At 47.7% G+C, this 15,852-nt stretch overlaps 1 protein-coding gene across 1 annotated transcript in view; it reads right to left on the bottom strand.

Moving 5' to 3' along the window:
• The window catches only part of LOC118674733, a 184,260-nt gene extending 169,124 nt beyond the window's left edge, over nt 1–15,136 (bottom strand). The window contains exons 1-3 of the mRNA XM_036346791.1: nt 15,107–15,136; nt 14,536–14,863; nt 13,773–13,951 (exon numbers count right to left, since the gene is read on the bottom strand). Coding sequence (XP_036202684.1) covers nt 13,773–13,951; nt 14,536–14,863; nt 15,107–15,136 — 537 coding nt within the window. The remainder of the gene's footprint in view (nt 1–13,772; nt 13,952–14,535; nt 14,864–15,106) is intronic.
• Nucleotides 15,137–15,852: the final 716 nt, after the last annotated feature.

The following is a 15,852-nucleotide window of genomic DNA, read 5'->3' as shown; positions in this document are numbered from 1 at the left end:
TCTCTTTCCCTGCACCTTCTGAAGTCTCTTTTTAATCATCTATTCTTTTACATTTGGGAAAAGAACAATTTAAAGTCAAAAGAATAATGGTAAACCCACACCTAGGGCATAAACACATCCCCCTCCATATTCCCTTTATCCTGACTTCCCCTCCCAGCTTTACTGAGATGTAACTGACATTCCACAATATACGTTTAAAATGTTCAATGTGATGATTTGATGCACGTATATATTGCAGAATGATTGCCAGGGTAAGGTTAACACATCCTTCACACCACACATAATTACCATCTTCTTGTTCCTGCTGTTGATATGGTGAGAACATTTAAGACTTAGTTTCTTAGCAACGTTCAGGTATACAATACACTGTTAACTAATGTCAACAAGCTGTGTATTAGAGCCCCAGAACTTATTTATCTTATAATTGAAGGTTTGTACACTTTGATCAAAATATCTTCATGTCCACAAACATCCCCCCCACCTCCCCACACACACACACTAGTAAACACCAATCAGATGTTTTAGATTCCATGCATAAGTGAGATTCTACAGTATTTGTCTTTCTTCCTGTGACTCATTTTACTTAGCATAATGCCCTCGAGGTCCGCCCATGTTGTTGCAAATGGCAGGGTTGTCTTCTTTTTATGACTGAATACTATCCGTGTGTGTGTATGTGTGTGTGTGTGTGTGTGTGCGCGCACACATATTTCCTCTATCCATTCATCTGTCTCCATGTCTTGGTTGCTGTGAATAATGCTGCAATAAACATGAGGTACAGATATCTTTTCAAGTGATCATTTCCTTTGGATATGCGGCCAGAAGTGAGATCACTAGATCTTATGATAGTAAGATTTTTTATTTTTTGAGGAACCTTCACACTGTTTTCCATAGTGGCTGTACCAATTGAATTGACATTCCCGCCAACAGTGCACAAGGGTTCCCTTTCCTCCACATCCTTGACAGCATTTATCTCCTGTCCTTTTTATAATCGCCATTCTAACAAGTAGGAGGTGTTATCTCATTGTGGTTTTATTTGCATTTCAATGATGATTAGAGATATTGAGCTCCTTTTCATGTACCTGTTGGCCATTTTTATACCTTTATTGAAAAAATTTCTATCAGGTCCTGTGTCCATTTTTAAATCAAGTTATTTGTTTTTTGTTTGTTTTTTGCTATTAAATTATGAGTTTTCTATGTATTTTGGATAATATCCCCTTATCAGACATATGGTTTGCCAATATTTTCTTCCATTCTGTAGGTCGCATTTACATTTTGTTCTTTCTTTTGCTGTGTAGAAGCTCTTTAGTTTGATATAGTCTCACTTGTTTATTTTTGTTTTTGTTGCTTATACTTTTTGTATCATGTCAAAAAAAAAATTGTTGCTAAGAACAATGTCAAGGATCTTTTTCCTAATGTTTTCTTCTAATAGTTTTATGGTTTCAGGTCTTACATTTAAGTCCTCATTCCATTTCAAATTAATTTTTGTGAGTGGTATAAGAAGGGGTCCAATTCATTATTTTTATGTGAATATCCAGTTTTCCCAACACCACTGATTGAAGAGACTATCCTTTCCCCATTGAGTGACCCTAGTATATTTTTGTCCATAGAATTTACAACCAACTGTTGTATCTTAATCTCTGTATTGTTTCTTTCCCCCAACTAGAATACAGGCTCCACAACAGTAGGCAAGTTGCCTGATATGTAATAGATGTTCAATGCATTTTGTTGAATCGAAAATACAACTTAGACTGTAGGGCAGTAAAATAATAATATTGTTCCCAGTGAACTTCATACACTAGCTGTGAGAGAGTAACTGGCACAACCTCTTAGGAAAACTATTTAGTCACATCTCTAAAAGCTGAACATTCTTGTAACCAATGGATGCTACACCAAGGTATGTAGTAGTAAAAATAAATGCATACATAGGTTCACCAAAAGACATGCCCAAGAAAGTGCTATTCTATAATAGTCAAACCTAGACACAATAGTGAAGTCCTTCCACAATAGAACAGGTACATACACTGTGGAATATGCACACAGCAACGAGAATAAACAAACTACAGTCACACACAGCACACGACATCACAAATTTGATGTTGAGCAAAAGACAAACCCCCCCCACCCCCCAAAAAATCCGTATGATTCCACTACACAAGTATAAAAGCAGGCAAAAGTTATCTATGGTGCTTTAAGTCAGTGTTGTTAAGTTCTTACTCGGGAGGGAACATGTAGTGACTACAAGGCACACAGGATGGGCTTCTCAAATCTGATACTATTCCATCTCTTGGCCGGTCTGTGTGGGTGTGTCACTTTGTGAAAGCGTATGAGGGGTACATTTCGGATTGGTGCCCTTGGCTCTATATATGTTCTACTTCAATGAAACGTACTCCCTACCAATCCAGGGCTGCTGAAGACAGAGAATCTTTTCTACAATTCTCTCTCCACTCACTACAAGCCTGGACCTGCAGCCCTGACAAGGCTAAACTCGTCACACTCAGCGTTCACATTCATCATGTCCTGTCTTGTCTAAATGGTCCGCCTACATTCCTCAGCCCCTCCCCCTCCATTAGCAGTGTCTGGGTCACTGAACTCGGCATAACAGTGGAGGTCGCCCAGGTATGTCAGGAATGGTGGAGGGAAGCTGAAGTGGCCTGGCCACCAGCAGATGCGGAGATGAATGCTGAGCTACTTCCCACCGAGACGTGGCTCAGTCAGACGTCTGGCTTGCGAGGATTGCTCAGTTTCCCTTGTAGACCAGGCCTTATCCTTTGCAGAACAACCCCCAGTAGGTCCCTGACCACCAAGCACCCCTTCTTCTTCACTCATCTCAGACAAAAAGTCTGTAGACTCCAGAGGACAGGAGTCAGGTTTGTTTTGCTCCCTGCTGCCTCTTAAGTGGCCAGCACAGGGTCTGGTACATAGCCGCCTGGCCAGTAAGTGTCTGTGGGGTCAATGTATGAACACACGAGCAAACAAGCATCACTACTGAGCCTGTGTGCCAGGGTCTGGAAAGGCAAGGATCCAGGTCCAGGATGCCCATGGAAACGAAGAAAATAAAATATTTTTAAACACATACAGAGGTCTTTCTGAGATGGGAATAAATTTTTAAACCACCAACCCTGTCATATAAAAATCATACAATTAATCTAAAACCAGTAAAAACAGCCTTATTTACCTTAACCAGGGGTAGCACTTTTATTCTCTCATTCACTGAAAGTGACATAAGCCTCATCCAAGATGACTGGTTAATGGTTATAGACCAGGTCGAGTTACAGCAAGACTAGCTGGCTCAGATGGGAGGTGATGTCTTGGCCAAATAAAAGTATTGAACACCAACCAACCAAGGCCACCGAAGTCACAAAGGAATCAGCATGTTCAACGAGCACAGAAAGACCCACAAACTACCCAACTGTCCCTTAGCAATGGGGCTACGGAAAGACCCCAATTAGCCACACAAGTCTGTTAAATACACTTAACTGTTTTCTCTCTCCATCTTGGCAATGATTTTACCAATTTAGGTACCATTAATTAGAGGAAATTCAGCAAGGTGGGATGAAGCAAAATTTGAGAGTTTGTTCAGTGGGCAATGGAATGGCTTTAGAACAAGAAATATCTCCATATCTTGTGGAGCCTCATAAATTTTCTAACCTTTGATGAGTCTTTGTTTTTGGTGTCCTCTGATCTTTCCAAAATGATCTGCCCAACCAAGCAAAAGGATTTACTGCTCCCAAAAGAGAGTAGCAGGTAGTGACACAGTCCCGCCCATATCCCTCAGGCCTTCTCTGAGCTCCCAGCTGCCAGTATCTGCATCTCCGCACCCAAGGGAACACCTCCTGCGCGAGTAAACATTCTACATATATCCACCATTCCTCATCCAGCGCATGCTCTCTGCACTCCATCAGCTCCAACACCCATTTCTCTATAAACTAAAGCCAATGTCAGAGTCAATTTCCTTCAGTTCAGCTGTGCACAAAACACATCGATTCTGCTGGATAAGATGAAAGTCAGGCCAGAGCTGGCTGGGTTCAGGCCCTTTTAAAGACAGGAAGGTTTGTTGAGATGACCCCCAAGGACTTTGTCATGGAAAAGGTCCCACATCGATTCTGGGGTGCTTATGGGAACAAACGTGCATAATGCCCTGGAAGCCAGTCAGGAGTCCAGGGCTCTTCTACCCCAGCAGCACCTCGACACGGTGGCTGCTGCTCAGACCTGTGCAGATACGCACACTGCAAAGCAAGGCCTGTCTCCCCCTGATGCTGACGATAGCCCTGCCGACATAGGGGAAAACAATGCACACACAATTTACAAGACAAAATGCTCATTTTGTCCACAATTTTATTATTCATTGGAGCTAATGGTGTTGGCGGTTTGGCAAGAATAATTCTCTAGGATTCTTCTGAAAATACAGTCTGAGGATTACCTGCATCGGAATCACCTGACTGCTTGTTTAAAATGCAGGCTCCTGGGTGCCACCGTGGCTATCAGAGACTGTGCTCTAGGTGAGGAGGCTGGAGTCCACACTGTCAATCAGCCCAAAGCGGGCTTCTGAGGTTGGGAAGATGTAAGTCTGAGAAGCAGGGCTCTAGCACCGGGCTCTGGGCATCTCTCTTTTTGCCTTGGCGGTGGCTGGGCATTCACCCTGGCCTGGCCTTTTTCAGAACTGAGGGAGAGTGATTCCATCTACATGGTGGAACAGAAAGGGTGGAGCGGAAATAGGAAAGTGGAGGCTTCTGCCCTCTGCCTATTTGTTTTCTCCGTGCCAAGATCGCCTGGCACACCTGCAGTACGTTCTGTTGCCTGCCTCCAATCACAGGCACTGACAGACTCTGAATAAATGCTGCTCACCCACCACATAATTACACTGGGGAATACTGACGGTGCCTTCTGCAGTGGGTCGTGTCGAAGATTGCCCAGGAAGAGTTTGCAAATTATTACAAAGAGTTCTATAATATGTCCTTCCTTCCTCCCTCCCGCATTGTGCCAAAGAGAAGGTCCTTATATAGGATCAAGGGAGGGTGTCACCTGAGGGCCATACTGCACAGAATCATCAGAAAAGCAGCCCAATCAAGTGAATTTAGACATTAGTGTTATTCCTCCAGGAGAATCTCCAATAATTCACATCTCTAGTCTGTGAACTCACCTTTCTTCCACCCAGAAAGAAACCATTATCCTCATGTCTGCCTCGGTCTTGTCTGGGAGGACCCAGGCCAGGAGCCAGGGTGCACACATTAGGCAGCACTCTGACACGGTGCTGCAGAAAGGGCATGCGTGCCGTCTCCCCCCTGAACTGTGACCCTGAGGACAGAAATGTTGGGTTTCATCTTTAGCTTCCAAGCCTGGCACCCAGCTGGTTCTCAGCAATGGCAGTGGGGGAGGGGCACAGGGAGGAGGGCAAGGAGCAGCCCATATACTCCAGCCTCATTTTTTAAAGATAAACTGCGCATATCATTACTCTGTCCAAGAAACTCTATGGTGCCCTTATTTCTAAACAACACTTGGGATTGTAGGAATTCTACAGCCCGGGACACTTGGCCACAGAGGGAAAGAGAACTCATTGGCCCCATCACTGGAAGGCTAGGAAGTATTTTTTTAAAGGGGAAAGTGGGGTGAGGGATATTTACACAGCAGAGTCGCTGCAGAACACAGGCCAGAGACAAGGGGGGACGGGGGAAAGGTGCAGGGACAAAAGAACTGGCCATCCCTCCAAGTACTTGGCCCATCTGTGTACCTCACTTGTTATAGGAGACTCATACCCCCGCCCCCAAAATGTGTGTCAAATTGAAAATGTGCAAAGCGTGCTTTTTATTTTTATTTTTTTGAAATATATTTTTATTGACTTCAGAGAGGGAGAGAGAGAGAAACATCAATGATGAGAGGGACTCATCAACTGGCTGCCTCCTACACGCCCCCTACTGAGTATGGAGCCCGCAACCTGGGCATGTGCCCTTGACCAGAATCAAACCTGGGACCCTTCTTCAGTCCTCGGGCCGACACTCTATCCACTGAGCCAAACCAGCCAAGGCCAAAGCGTGCTTTTTAAATGAACTGAGAAAGAGCTTGCTACTTAAAGGAATCCTGGGGCAAATACATCTGATGGAGACACAGCAAGGTCTTTCCCATTTCAAGACCTTTGGGCCTGCACTTCCCACTCGCAGCCTGGAACACAAGCACCTCCCTACTCTCCTGGTTCCCTCCTATCATCCAGTGCTCCCAGCTCCAGTGCCTTCCCAGCAGCATTCCCCAACCGGAATAATTCATCAGCCCCTTCCCCTTCCCATTACACATGATCCAGCACCTGCACCTCTGCCTGTAGCACTTTTCTCAACTGTACCTAAATCATTATTTGTGGCTGTTCTTCTGTCTGCCACGCTAGAGCGTAAACTCCAGGAGGATACAAACTGGGTCTAGATTCTTCACCCAGCACCTAGCAAAGGCCTGGTGCGTAGCTGGCATTTGGAGAACATTTTTGCACCATGCCCTGTGCTGACTATTTATTATTGTTAGGGTTCTCCTAAACCACGCTAGCCTGCTTCGGCGGTAGTGAGGTATGGGTCCTCTGGCGGCCTGTAATGAGGTGGAACTGAGGAGTTGGGTCTGTGATAGACAAAGGAACAAAGGCCTGGCCGATCCTGCTAAGTATTTTCTATTGATTCTAAAACCAACAAGAAGAAGCATTTGCTAGACCCTGCAAGAGCTTCCCTAAGAACAGTGATGCAGAACCCATCCACCCCAAAGCCAGCCCGGGACCACTCTACAGAACCAGATGAAGTTTTTATCTTCTGAGATGGGCTGGAGGCAACTGGATCAGAGCTTAATGTTAAAAGTGAAACCAATTAGGGCTTAGCTGGCATAACAGGGCTCCCTGGGGAGCTCTTAACACAACTAGGATTTCAGGCACAGCTGGGTGCAAACCTCCTCTCAGATACATCATGATGAGAGGTGCCGGTTTCAGGGTTTCTGGAGAGGTCCGCTGATGCTGTGAAATATGAAGGGAAGGACTTCTGTGCCAGGAGCTGCAACTGGAAAATAACAGACTGGACCACGTGGAACCTCACACAGCCTTCCAGATTGACAAGCAATGGAGTGAGAACAGCCTCAAAGATAATGGAACAAACCTCCCCAACCTTTCTCCGAGACATTTCTCTATAGCTGGGTGCCAGCAACTCACTCATGCTCACAGAGCCTATGTGAAGAGAAGTGACCCTCAGGAAGCAAAGCAAAATAGCAGGCACATCAGCCACTGAAAGATCATGAGCATCTGCCTGGTGCCATGGGTTCACTCAGTCCTCCTCCAAACCCCACAGAGTAGGGAGGGTCACACCAGTTTTACAGATGAGGAAACTGGTGCTCTAGCCAAGACCCAAGTATAAGCTTGGCAAGACTGGAATGTGAACTCAGGTTAAGAGCGGGCTCTTCACCTTGGCATGACTCAACTTCGAGAGCTTTGAGAGTGTTTGGTTAGAAATATATTGTATTGAGTAAATGAGTAAGAAATGACTTATTACAAAACATTCAATTACTAACATTACTTTGTTTCCCCAAGCAAGACTGAATAGTTCAGCCAATGATCAGGTCCCACCCCTATAGGAGAGAATTACAGGTCCAGGGATCCATTTTGGACCATTTCTTGCCTTTGAAAATAATCTCACCAGCATATAGGAGAGTATTTATCCCCCCAGCAATCCCAGGAAGCTGCAGTACTGGGGGAGGGGGGAGCAGGGTTTGGGTAGGACAAGGAGAAGCCGGGAGGTCAGCCTGGGAAGGTCAACTGGGACAAGAAGCTCCGCCATCCTTGCCAGGACAGCACTAGGCTTTCTCCGTCAAGGGCAAACTGAAAGCAGGGACAGAGAGCACAAAACGGTTGTAGGCCTGTCCATTTTCAAAGTGACCCTTTCTAATGGTTCCTGTGAAATAATTATTTCTATCAGTGGTCATCTCATACAGGGGATTTAAGAGAGTGGGTTCATTAAAGAGAGTTAGGATCACAAACTCATTTAAGTCCCCTTGAACCTGTTTAATCAAAATGATATTCTGCTATTCTCTATTACAAGCCGAGTTTCTGTGGTGACAGATTAATGACTGATCCACTAAGCCATACACCTCTCTTGTCACCAACCCCACCGACTGAGCCAGCCACCATTCCATCAATAAGCCCCACTTCTCCTTGAAACTCATTATAGCTGAGCTGCTAAGATCAAATGAGCAGGTCAGCTGCTCACTGACACCCCAGTTCTGCTAAAGAGACCACCAAATCCCAGGGAGCCTGTGGGGAAAGAAAGTGGGCTGGCCCTTGTGGTCTCATTAGAATTACAAACCCAGGCCACTCGGAGTAAGATAAATGCCAGCGAAAGCAACACTTCTGATTCTCTGAGCCTGCTGAAGGTAATTACACTGGAGTTAAATGCCAGGGCTAGTTTCACGTGTGCAAAAGAAAGAAAATGCCATGTTTGGTGTAAGCAACAATATTATTTTAATCAAATCAGAAGCTCATTATTAGCAGAAGATAAGGCCTGTTGCGACCCCTACAATAAGCTCTTGGTCAATCTGGCTTCCTATTCTACTGTGTCTCAACTTAAGGTTCCTCACTAGTTACCCCTCCACATAAAGCAGGAAAGACTTGCCATGTGCTACCAGTGGAGGCTCACACCCAAATCCACTCCATTCTTGCTTGGCCACTGTGCATAGTCAGTCTAGAAGCCGACTTCCTGGTTCCAGCCAGGCTCCTCGGCAGCCCAGCTCCATTAACTCTGGGCAAGGGACTTACCCTCCCAGTAAATCAGGGACAGTAATAGTATTTCTCTCCTAGGATTGTTTTAACTTAAATGAGATAATATATGTAAAGTATCTTAAACAATGAAGTGCTTCATTGATGTTAAGTATTGTCTATTTCTGCAGTTTTAATTTTTAATTACAATCAGTACATATTACCTTTGTAAGAAAAACTTATTTAAAAAGAAAACATGATAACAAAGAAATGTGCGATAGCATAAGAGAAAGTGTTTCATCCAGCAGATAAGAGATTACCTGAGTAAAGAGGAAACTTTATCTTGCTCACCCTTAGAGCCAACCACCCTAGTACATAGTAGACAGTCAAATATTTGTTGGAATAAATGAACGTACAGATGAATGTTTGAATAAACAGAGGAAAATTTCCTTACAGAAATAGGTATGGAAAGCCAAATGATATACATAAAAAAATCAGGAGAATGGCTGTGGCATTGTGACCCCTCAACCTCAAACCACAGAGAAATTAAATGCATGAGAGTTGGAAATGGGAAATAATTGTGCAACTAAATACAAACATCTATCCTTCAACTTCTCCTCCTTCATACTGTATTTATGCAAAAGTCTGGGTCTCCATCTGGCCCAAACATCCCAAGGGCTAGTCTTTATAAAAGAATGATAAATTCTATAATTGGAAAATCTATACTAATAAAAGCCTATGTGGTCATCACGCCCTCACTCTGTGACTCCCTCGCACCGTAACAATCCACCACCAGGAGGCTGCGTGCCCAGCGGGCGTGCATGGGTGGGCGGGACTGGGTGCGTGGCAAGGCACACGTGGGTGGGTGGGGACTTGATGCTGTGTGTGCAGCATAGAGGCGGGACCCACCTTTTGGGGAGATTGATTGCAGGGCTCCCACACTGTGAGAGGGCACAGGCCAGGCTTGAGAACACCCCCCCCAACCCCCCCCCCCCCCCCCCCCCCCCCGCAAGTGCACGAAATTTCATGCACCAGGCCTCTAGTAAATTAATAAAAAAGAATGATGGACAGCCTAACAGACCACCAATACATTTAAGGAGCAAACATCTCCTTACATGTTAATGGTATGTTGCTCCTGGATCCATTGCTCCAGGTAATACGACATGGAGAAATCCTGAGATGTTTCTTCTGGAAAGGAGATAGTGGTTCTTTGTGTACCTAGAGCAATAGGACCACTTCAAAGCGGTAAGTACCGGCTACCAGGACATCTCTGACAATGTCACAGCACACATTACAGGCTGGGGAGCATGGGGCACACAGACACCATCATTTCTATTTCCAAGTTAGCCCAATAACACCAATGGGCATCATCAGCTCTCTAAAGGGAGCCTTCACTTTTCAGTTTCACAAGTTCAAAAATTACTTCTCAATATCTCTCCCCCAAGTGCAGAAAAGTGATGAGTCTCAGGAAAGGCAAAAAGTTTCCTTTTACAATGACGTTCAAAAACTGACAAGCATTGTAACAATAATCTCGGGGCAGTTTTTCCAAGTCATTGGTAGATTCAACAAAACAAAAGCAGAGAAGTTGAGTTTTGTCAACCTCTAGCAAGGCCTGGCTCAGTGAAAACTATCAGACTGGCTGAGCAACTGCCCTAGCTGGGGCTTTGTCTGTTGTCCACTGAACAGCTGGTTTCCATAGAAAGCAAGCTCTTACTCCCTGGTCCCAGGGACTGAGGCTTTGTGGATATTCCAAGTAAATGACCCACATGAAGACACCTGAACTTGGCCTAAAAGATTATCTAGTTTGAGTTTCACAACACTTTAAAGAGGTTAATGGCCTTAAATTATGTCTGTTCCATGGCTAGCATCAGAGAACCCCAAAAGGCATATAAAATGATTGTAATTGAAGATGTTTGGGATTTCTAAACATTTTTAGATGTTTTTAATGTTACTATGGATTAAATTGTCATTTAAAAAGAATATATACTGCAATATCAGACATCTGTTTACCAATACAGCTCCTAGGACAATGGAAACTAAGGAGAAAATAAACAAATGGGACATCAAAATAAAAAGCTTCTGCACAGCAAAAGAAACCATCAGCAAAACAACAAGAAAGCCCACTGCATGGGAGAACATATTTGCCAATGATACATCCGATAAGGGGTTAATCTCCATTTATAGAGAACTTGTACAACTTAACAAAAGAAAGATAAACAATTCAATTAAAAAATGGGCTAGGACCTAAATACACACTTCTCCAAAGTAGACATACAGAAGGCCAAGAGGCATATGAAAAAATGTTCAAAGTCACTAATCATCCAAGAGATGCAAATCAAAACGACAATGAGGTACCACCTCACACCTATCAGATGGCTATCATCAACAAATCAACAAACAAGTGCTGGCAAAGATGTGGAGAAAAGGGACCCCTCGTACACTGCTGGTGGGAATGCAGACTGGTGCAGCCTCAGTGGAAAACAGTATGGAGTTTCTTCAAAAAATTAAAAAGAGAGCTCCCAATTGATCCAGTGATTCCACTTCTAGGTATATATCTCAAGAAATCAGAAACACCAATCAGAAAGAACATATGCACCCCTATGTTCATAGCAGCATAATTTATAATAGCTAAGATTTGGAAACAGCCTAAGTGCCCATCAGCAGACAAGTAGATTAAAATCCTGTGGTACATCTACACAATGGAATACTACGATGCTGTAAAAAAGAAGGAACTCTTACCATTTGCAACAGTATGGATGGACCTGGAGAGCATTATGCTAAGCAAAATAAGCCAGTCAGAGAAAGATAAGTATCACACGATCCTGCTCATTTGGGGAATATCATGAACAACATAAACAGATCAACAAAAATAGATCCAAAGATAGAAGCATCAAGCAGACTGTCAAACCTCAGAGGGAAGGCAGGGGAGATCAACCAATGAAATTGCATGCATATAAGCATAACCAATGGACACAGACAATGGGGGGGGGGGTGAAGGCCTGGGCTGAGGGGGAGGGAGCAGGATGAGAGAGGTCAATGGGGAAAAAAGGGGACATATGTAATAAAAACTTTTAACAATAAAGATGTTTTATAAAAAAAAGAATATATGCTGCTTAAAATATTAGTTTTATACCTAAAATTACTCCAGATACAAAAAAGCAGCACATTTGAACAGAGAAGCTTTTCTCTTTTTGTTATGCTTTGGACATTTTTCAGCATTTAAGGCAGTAGTTCCTAAACATCATAAGAATGCTTGTTTAAAATACAGGTTTCCAGCACTCATCCCAGAAATGGGGGGTGAGAACCTCAGGGAAGAAGCTGGGTGCTGTAATTTAACAAGCACCCAGGTGAGTGGCATGGTAAGTCAGGTTTGGAAAACACCTGATCCAAGGATAAAAAATATCACCATTTTCAAGAAAGATGGGAAATGGAGAAAAGTCCAATTTCAAAAATTTAAGGACAAATGGGAAATAAGAATAATGCCGTGCTTATGGCACACTGACACGAGAAAACCTTGAACAGGCACGGAAGCTCAGTGAACAGTTCCACATCTCTAAGACCACAACCCCCCTCAATGTGACCCAGCTGCCCTGCAAACCACGCCACCTGCAAAGGGACACCTGGCCCAATTCTCCCATCGTGAGCAGAGTTAAGCAACTGCTCTATTCCTCGCCGCTCTCTAAAACAAACAAAAATGATTTCTACTCTATGTGAGCCCATGAACGGAGACTCCTTTGGGGCATCTTTTGGGCAATTTGGGCATCTTTCTCATCCACGGGCACAGGTAGTCAGTCCAAGGCTCCTCAGAGCTGAACTGAAGGGATTGAAGATGGTTTACAGGGCAGGGCAGGAACAGGGGTAAGAATGGCAGGAATCCCATGGGCAGGTGGGAGGAGCAGGAAGAATATCTGCTGCAAAACTAAGACCCCCCGCCCCCAATAAACTGTGGAGGCTTATGAAAAGTGTTTGAAAGCACCTTTCAAAGAGAAGCAACCCCCAGAAAGAAGAGAGAGAACTAAGGCCCCACGCAAGGCTATGGGCACACCTGTTCCTCTGGAATGTGACCTGGAGAGATGCTCTTTGGAAAGTACAAGAAGCCATCTGAATTCAGTGGAATCCTCAGACTCTCCTCCTGCAAGGGATGGGGTTACCCAGAATGGGGCTGAGGGCAATCCAGTGAAAGAGGGTGACTCCCACCCATCTCCCACCTCCCAGAGCCCTGTGCCCATCCATGAGAAGAGGCTCTGGGGTAGGAGTCTCTCAGTGGCAGGCATTCCCAATGGTACATATCATAAACCTTCTTCCTAGTCATCCACCTAGGAAAGAGCTGGCAGCAGCTCCCACGGCACAGAGGGATGCCATCTGCCGGAAAGGCTGTACCAGGCGCCTCTTGCCCCTGCATCCGCTGGGGCTTACCTGGGGAGCAGCAGCCAGACTTGGGGGCAGAAACAGACAGCAGATGTGCTCTGGGCGCCCAGGAATAACTTCCTCCCCTCAGGGCTCCCCAGAGGCGCAATCCTGCCACCCAGTCTCCTCTTCAGGGCAGGGACCAACTCCATGAGCTCCCTGCTCCCTGCCCCTTCCCCTTCCCCTAAAGATGCCAAAGGTCAACACCACCATTTCATGCAGCCCACTGCCATGTCCCTCCAAAAATCTGGAGCACCTGGAACACCTGGCTCCCTAACCCATAAGCTGGGCTCACCCCCAAACCTAACCCCTGCAGCACACCCTAGAGACGGTCCAATCACAGCTGCCCAAGAGGTTCTCTGTGGGGCTGGGCACAGCCAGCCATCCACCTAAGGAGGATTCAGACGCTGCGGGAGCCTCTCTCTCTGCAGCTGCTCAGGGTTCATTCCACGCTCAGTCGAGTCGCCTCCACCCGTCCTACAAATACACACACCTGGACTACAGGTAACAGGCCAAGAGGCGCAGGCCTTCCAAGTGCCCCTTCAAAGTTCTTCTCAGGCAAGACAGCCTGGGAGCCAGGACCCGCCAGCTGCCCTGGAGGCCTGCGCAGCCCCCCGCCCGCCTCGGGCCCCTCGCGGAGGCTCCCGCCCCCGGTACTCACGTCTCGAAAGCGGTTCCAGTACTTGTCGCGGTCGTACTGGGAGACGGTGCTCAGCCACTGGTCGTTGTTCAGGAAATTGCCGTTGGGGCCCGCGCGCCCCGCGAGCGCTTCCAGGCGCCGGCTCTGGACCTGGAGGAAGCACACGCGGCGGCCGCCGCGAGCACCGCGATCGCTGGCATCTGCGGGGCAGGGCGCGGGGCGGTGAGCGGGCCGAGCCCCCAGCCGCCCCGAGGACTGGGCGCCGTCACCGGCCCCAGCGACAGGGCGGGGGTCTCCCGGCGGGCCAGGGGCCATCTCTCGCCCACCCCGGGCGCCTGTCGAGGATCTAGAGACCCGGGGACCCCTCTCGGGAATGGGGGGGACTCAGTTATCAATGAAGAGGCTGCGTCACAGATTAGGGGCTGCTGTCAAACTACAGGGGAGCCCTGCCAGCCGTTCTCTGGGTGCCCCGGACCCCGCTACTCTCAGACGGAGGCTCCAGTGCCCTCCACAAACCGGGAGCCCTGGCCCCGCACGCCGCCTCCCGCGGACGGCGCCCAGAGCTGATAGAGGGGGGCAGCCGGGCTCCGAGCAGCATCCAGGCTCGGGCAGCATGGGGGGTGGGGGAGTACCCGCGGCTGGGAGGCTCTCTCCTTGCCCACCCTGCCGCCTCGGCCAGAGGGGTTCGCGGAGACACCCCAGACCCCCGACCCTGCCAGCCCTAGGTGGTCGCGGGGAGTCCCAACTACGCCAAGTTGGGGCGCGGGGTTTGGCGGGCACGTACCTTGGGGGCTGGCCCGGGTCCCCGCGTCGGAGTCGCCGGAGCTCCGGTGGCGCGGTCGCGGGGGAAGCTCTGGCCTCGCTCCTGCGCTCCTGCCGCCGCCACACAGTCTGGCGCTTTGTGAGCCCGCAGCGCTCTGGCTCTGCTGCTCTCCGCTCGCTCGGGCGCGGCGCCCGTTGGCGGAGGAGCCCGAGCGCACGAGCCGAGGCCTCTGGCGCCCCCTGGCGGCCGCACGTTGCTGTACCGCAGGACCGGCAGCCCCCCAACCCGGGCCTGGAATGTGGTTATCCACATCCTTAATGCAGGACTGAAACAAGCTTTCAGGCCCAAGCTGGTGAGAGACAGCGGAGGGGGTTAAGGATGCAAGACCCAGAAGCCAACCAGCACTGAGGCATTCTCAAAAGGAAGGTCGCCGGGCCGCCCAAGTTAGAATCGCCTTGCGGGGGAGAGGATGGGGCTCCTTAAAATAGGGATTCCAGGCGCACTCCCCAAACTTGCGGAATCCGCATTCTTCAGGTGGGTCTCCCTGAGGTGAGTGAATTTCTGCGCTGCCCATCCCAGGTCCTGCACCCACCGGGTCTCTGCACTCCAGGCCCCATGCCATGCTCACTGCTGTCCAGTCCCTTAAGACAGCCCTCTGGCCTCTGTTTCCATCATTTCTACATCCTCGTCCCCAAATTGGCCTGGTGGGTTTACCTGCACTGGAGTCCTTATCTGCTGAACTGGCCCGTTGGGTCTTCCTAAGGGAAGGGAGGGAAAGAGGAAAACTAGACCAGGCTCCAGAGGTAGGACACACAAGCAGGAGGCTGCCCATGCGGTTCATCCCCCAGTCACTTTCCAAATCCTCAGCCATGTCTGGTCCAATAGGGCTGGAAGGGCCCGGCCAGCATGGCTCAGTGGTTGAGTGTCAACCTGTGAACCAGGAGGTCACGGTTCGATTCCGGCACATGCCCAGGTTGCAAGCTCAATCCCAATGTGGGGCCTGCAGGAGGCAGCCAATCAATGATTCTCTCACATCATTGCGGTTTCTCTTTCTCCTTCTCCCTTCCTCTTGGAAATCAATAAAAACATATTTGTAAATAGGGCTGGAAGAGAATTCATGCAGTGCCCCTGTCTGCATACAAGTGACACTTGCTGTCTTTCTCGTGTACAACCACACCCCATTCCATAGACACCTGAGGGCTCTTTTAGAACAAATCTGACACACTCATCCCTCTCCCCTCAGCACACACTTAACGCTCTTCGTCTTGCTCTCCTGATAAAGACCCAGTGCCCTGCACCCTTGGCCCCTGCCTGCCTCTGCTGCTGCCTCTCATGCCA

This window comes from Myotis myotis, unplaced genomic scaffold (genome assembly GCF_014108235.1).
Source record: "Myotis myotis isolate mMyoMyo1 unplaced genomic scaffold, mMyoMyo1.p scaffold_m19_p_19, whole genome shotgun sequence".
NCBI lineage: Eukaryota > Metazoa > Chordata > Mammalia > Chiroptera > Vespertilionidae > Myotis > Myotis myotis.
This window is presented reverse-complemented; position numbering and strand designations above follow the sequence as displayed.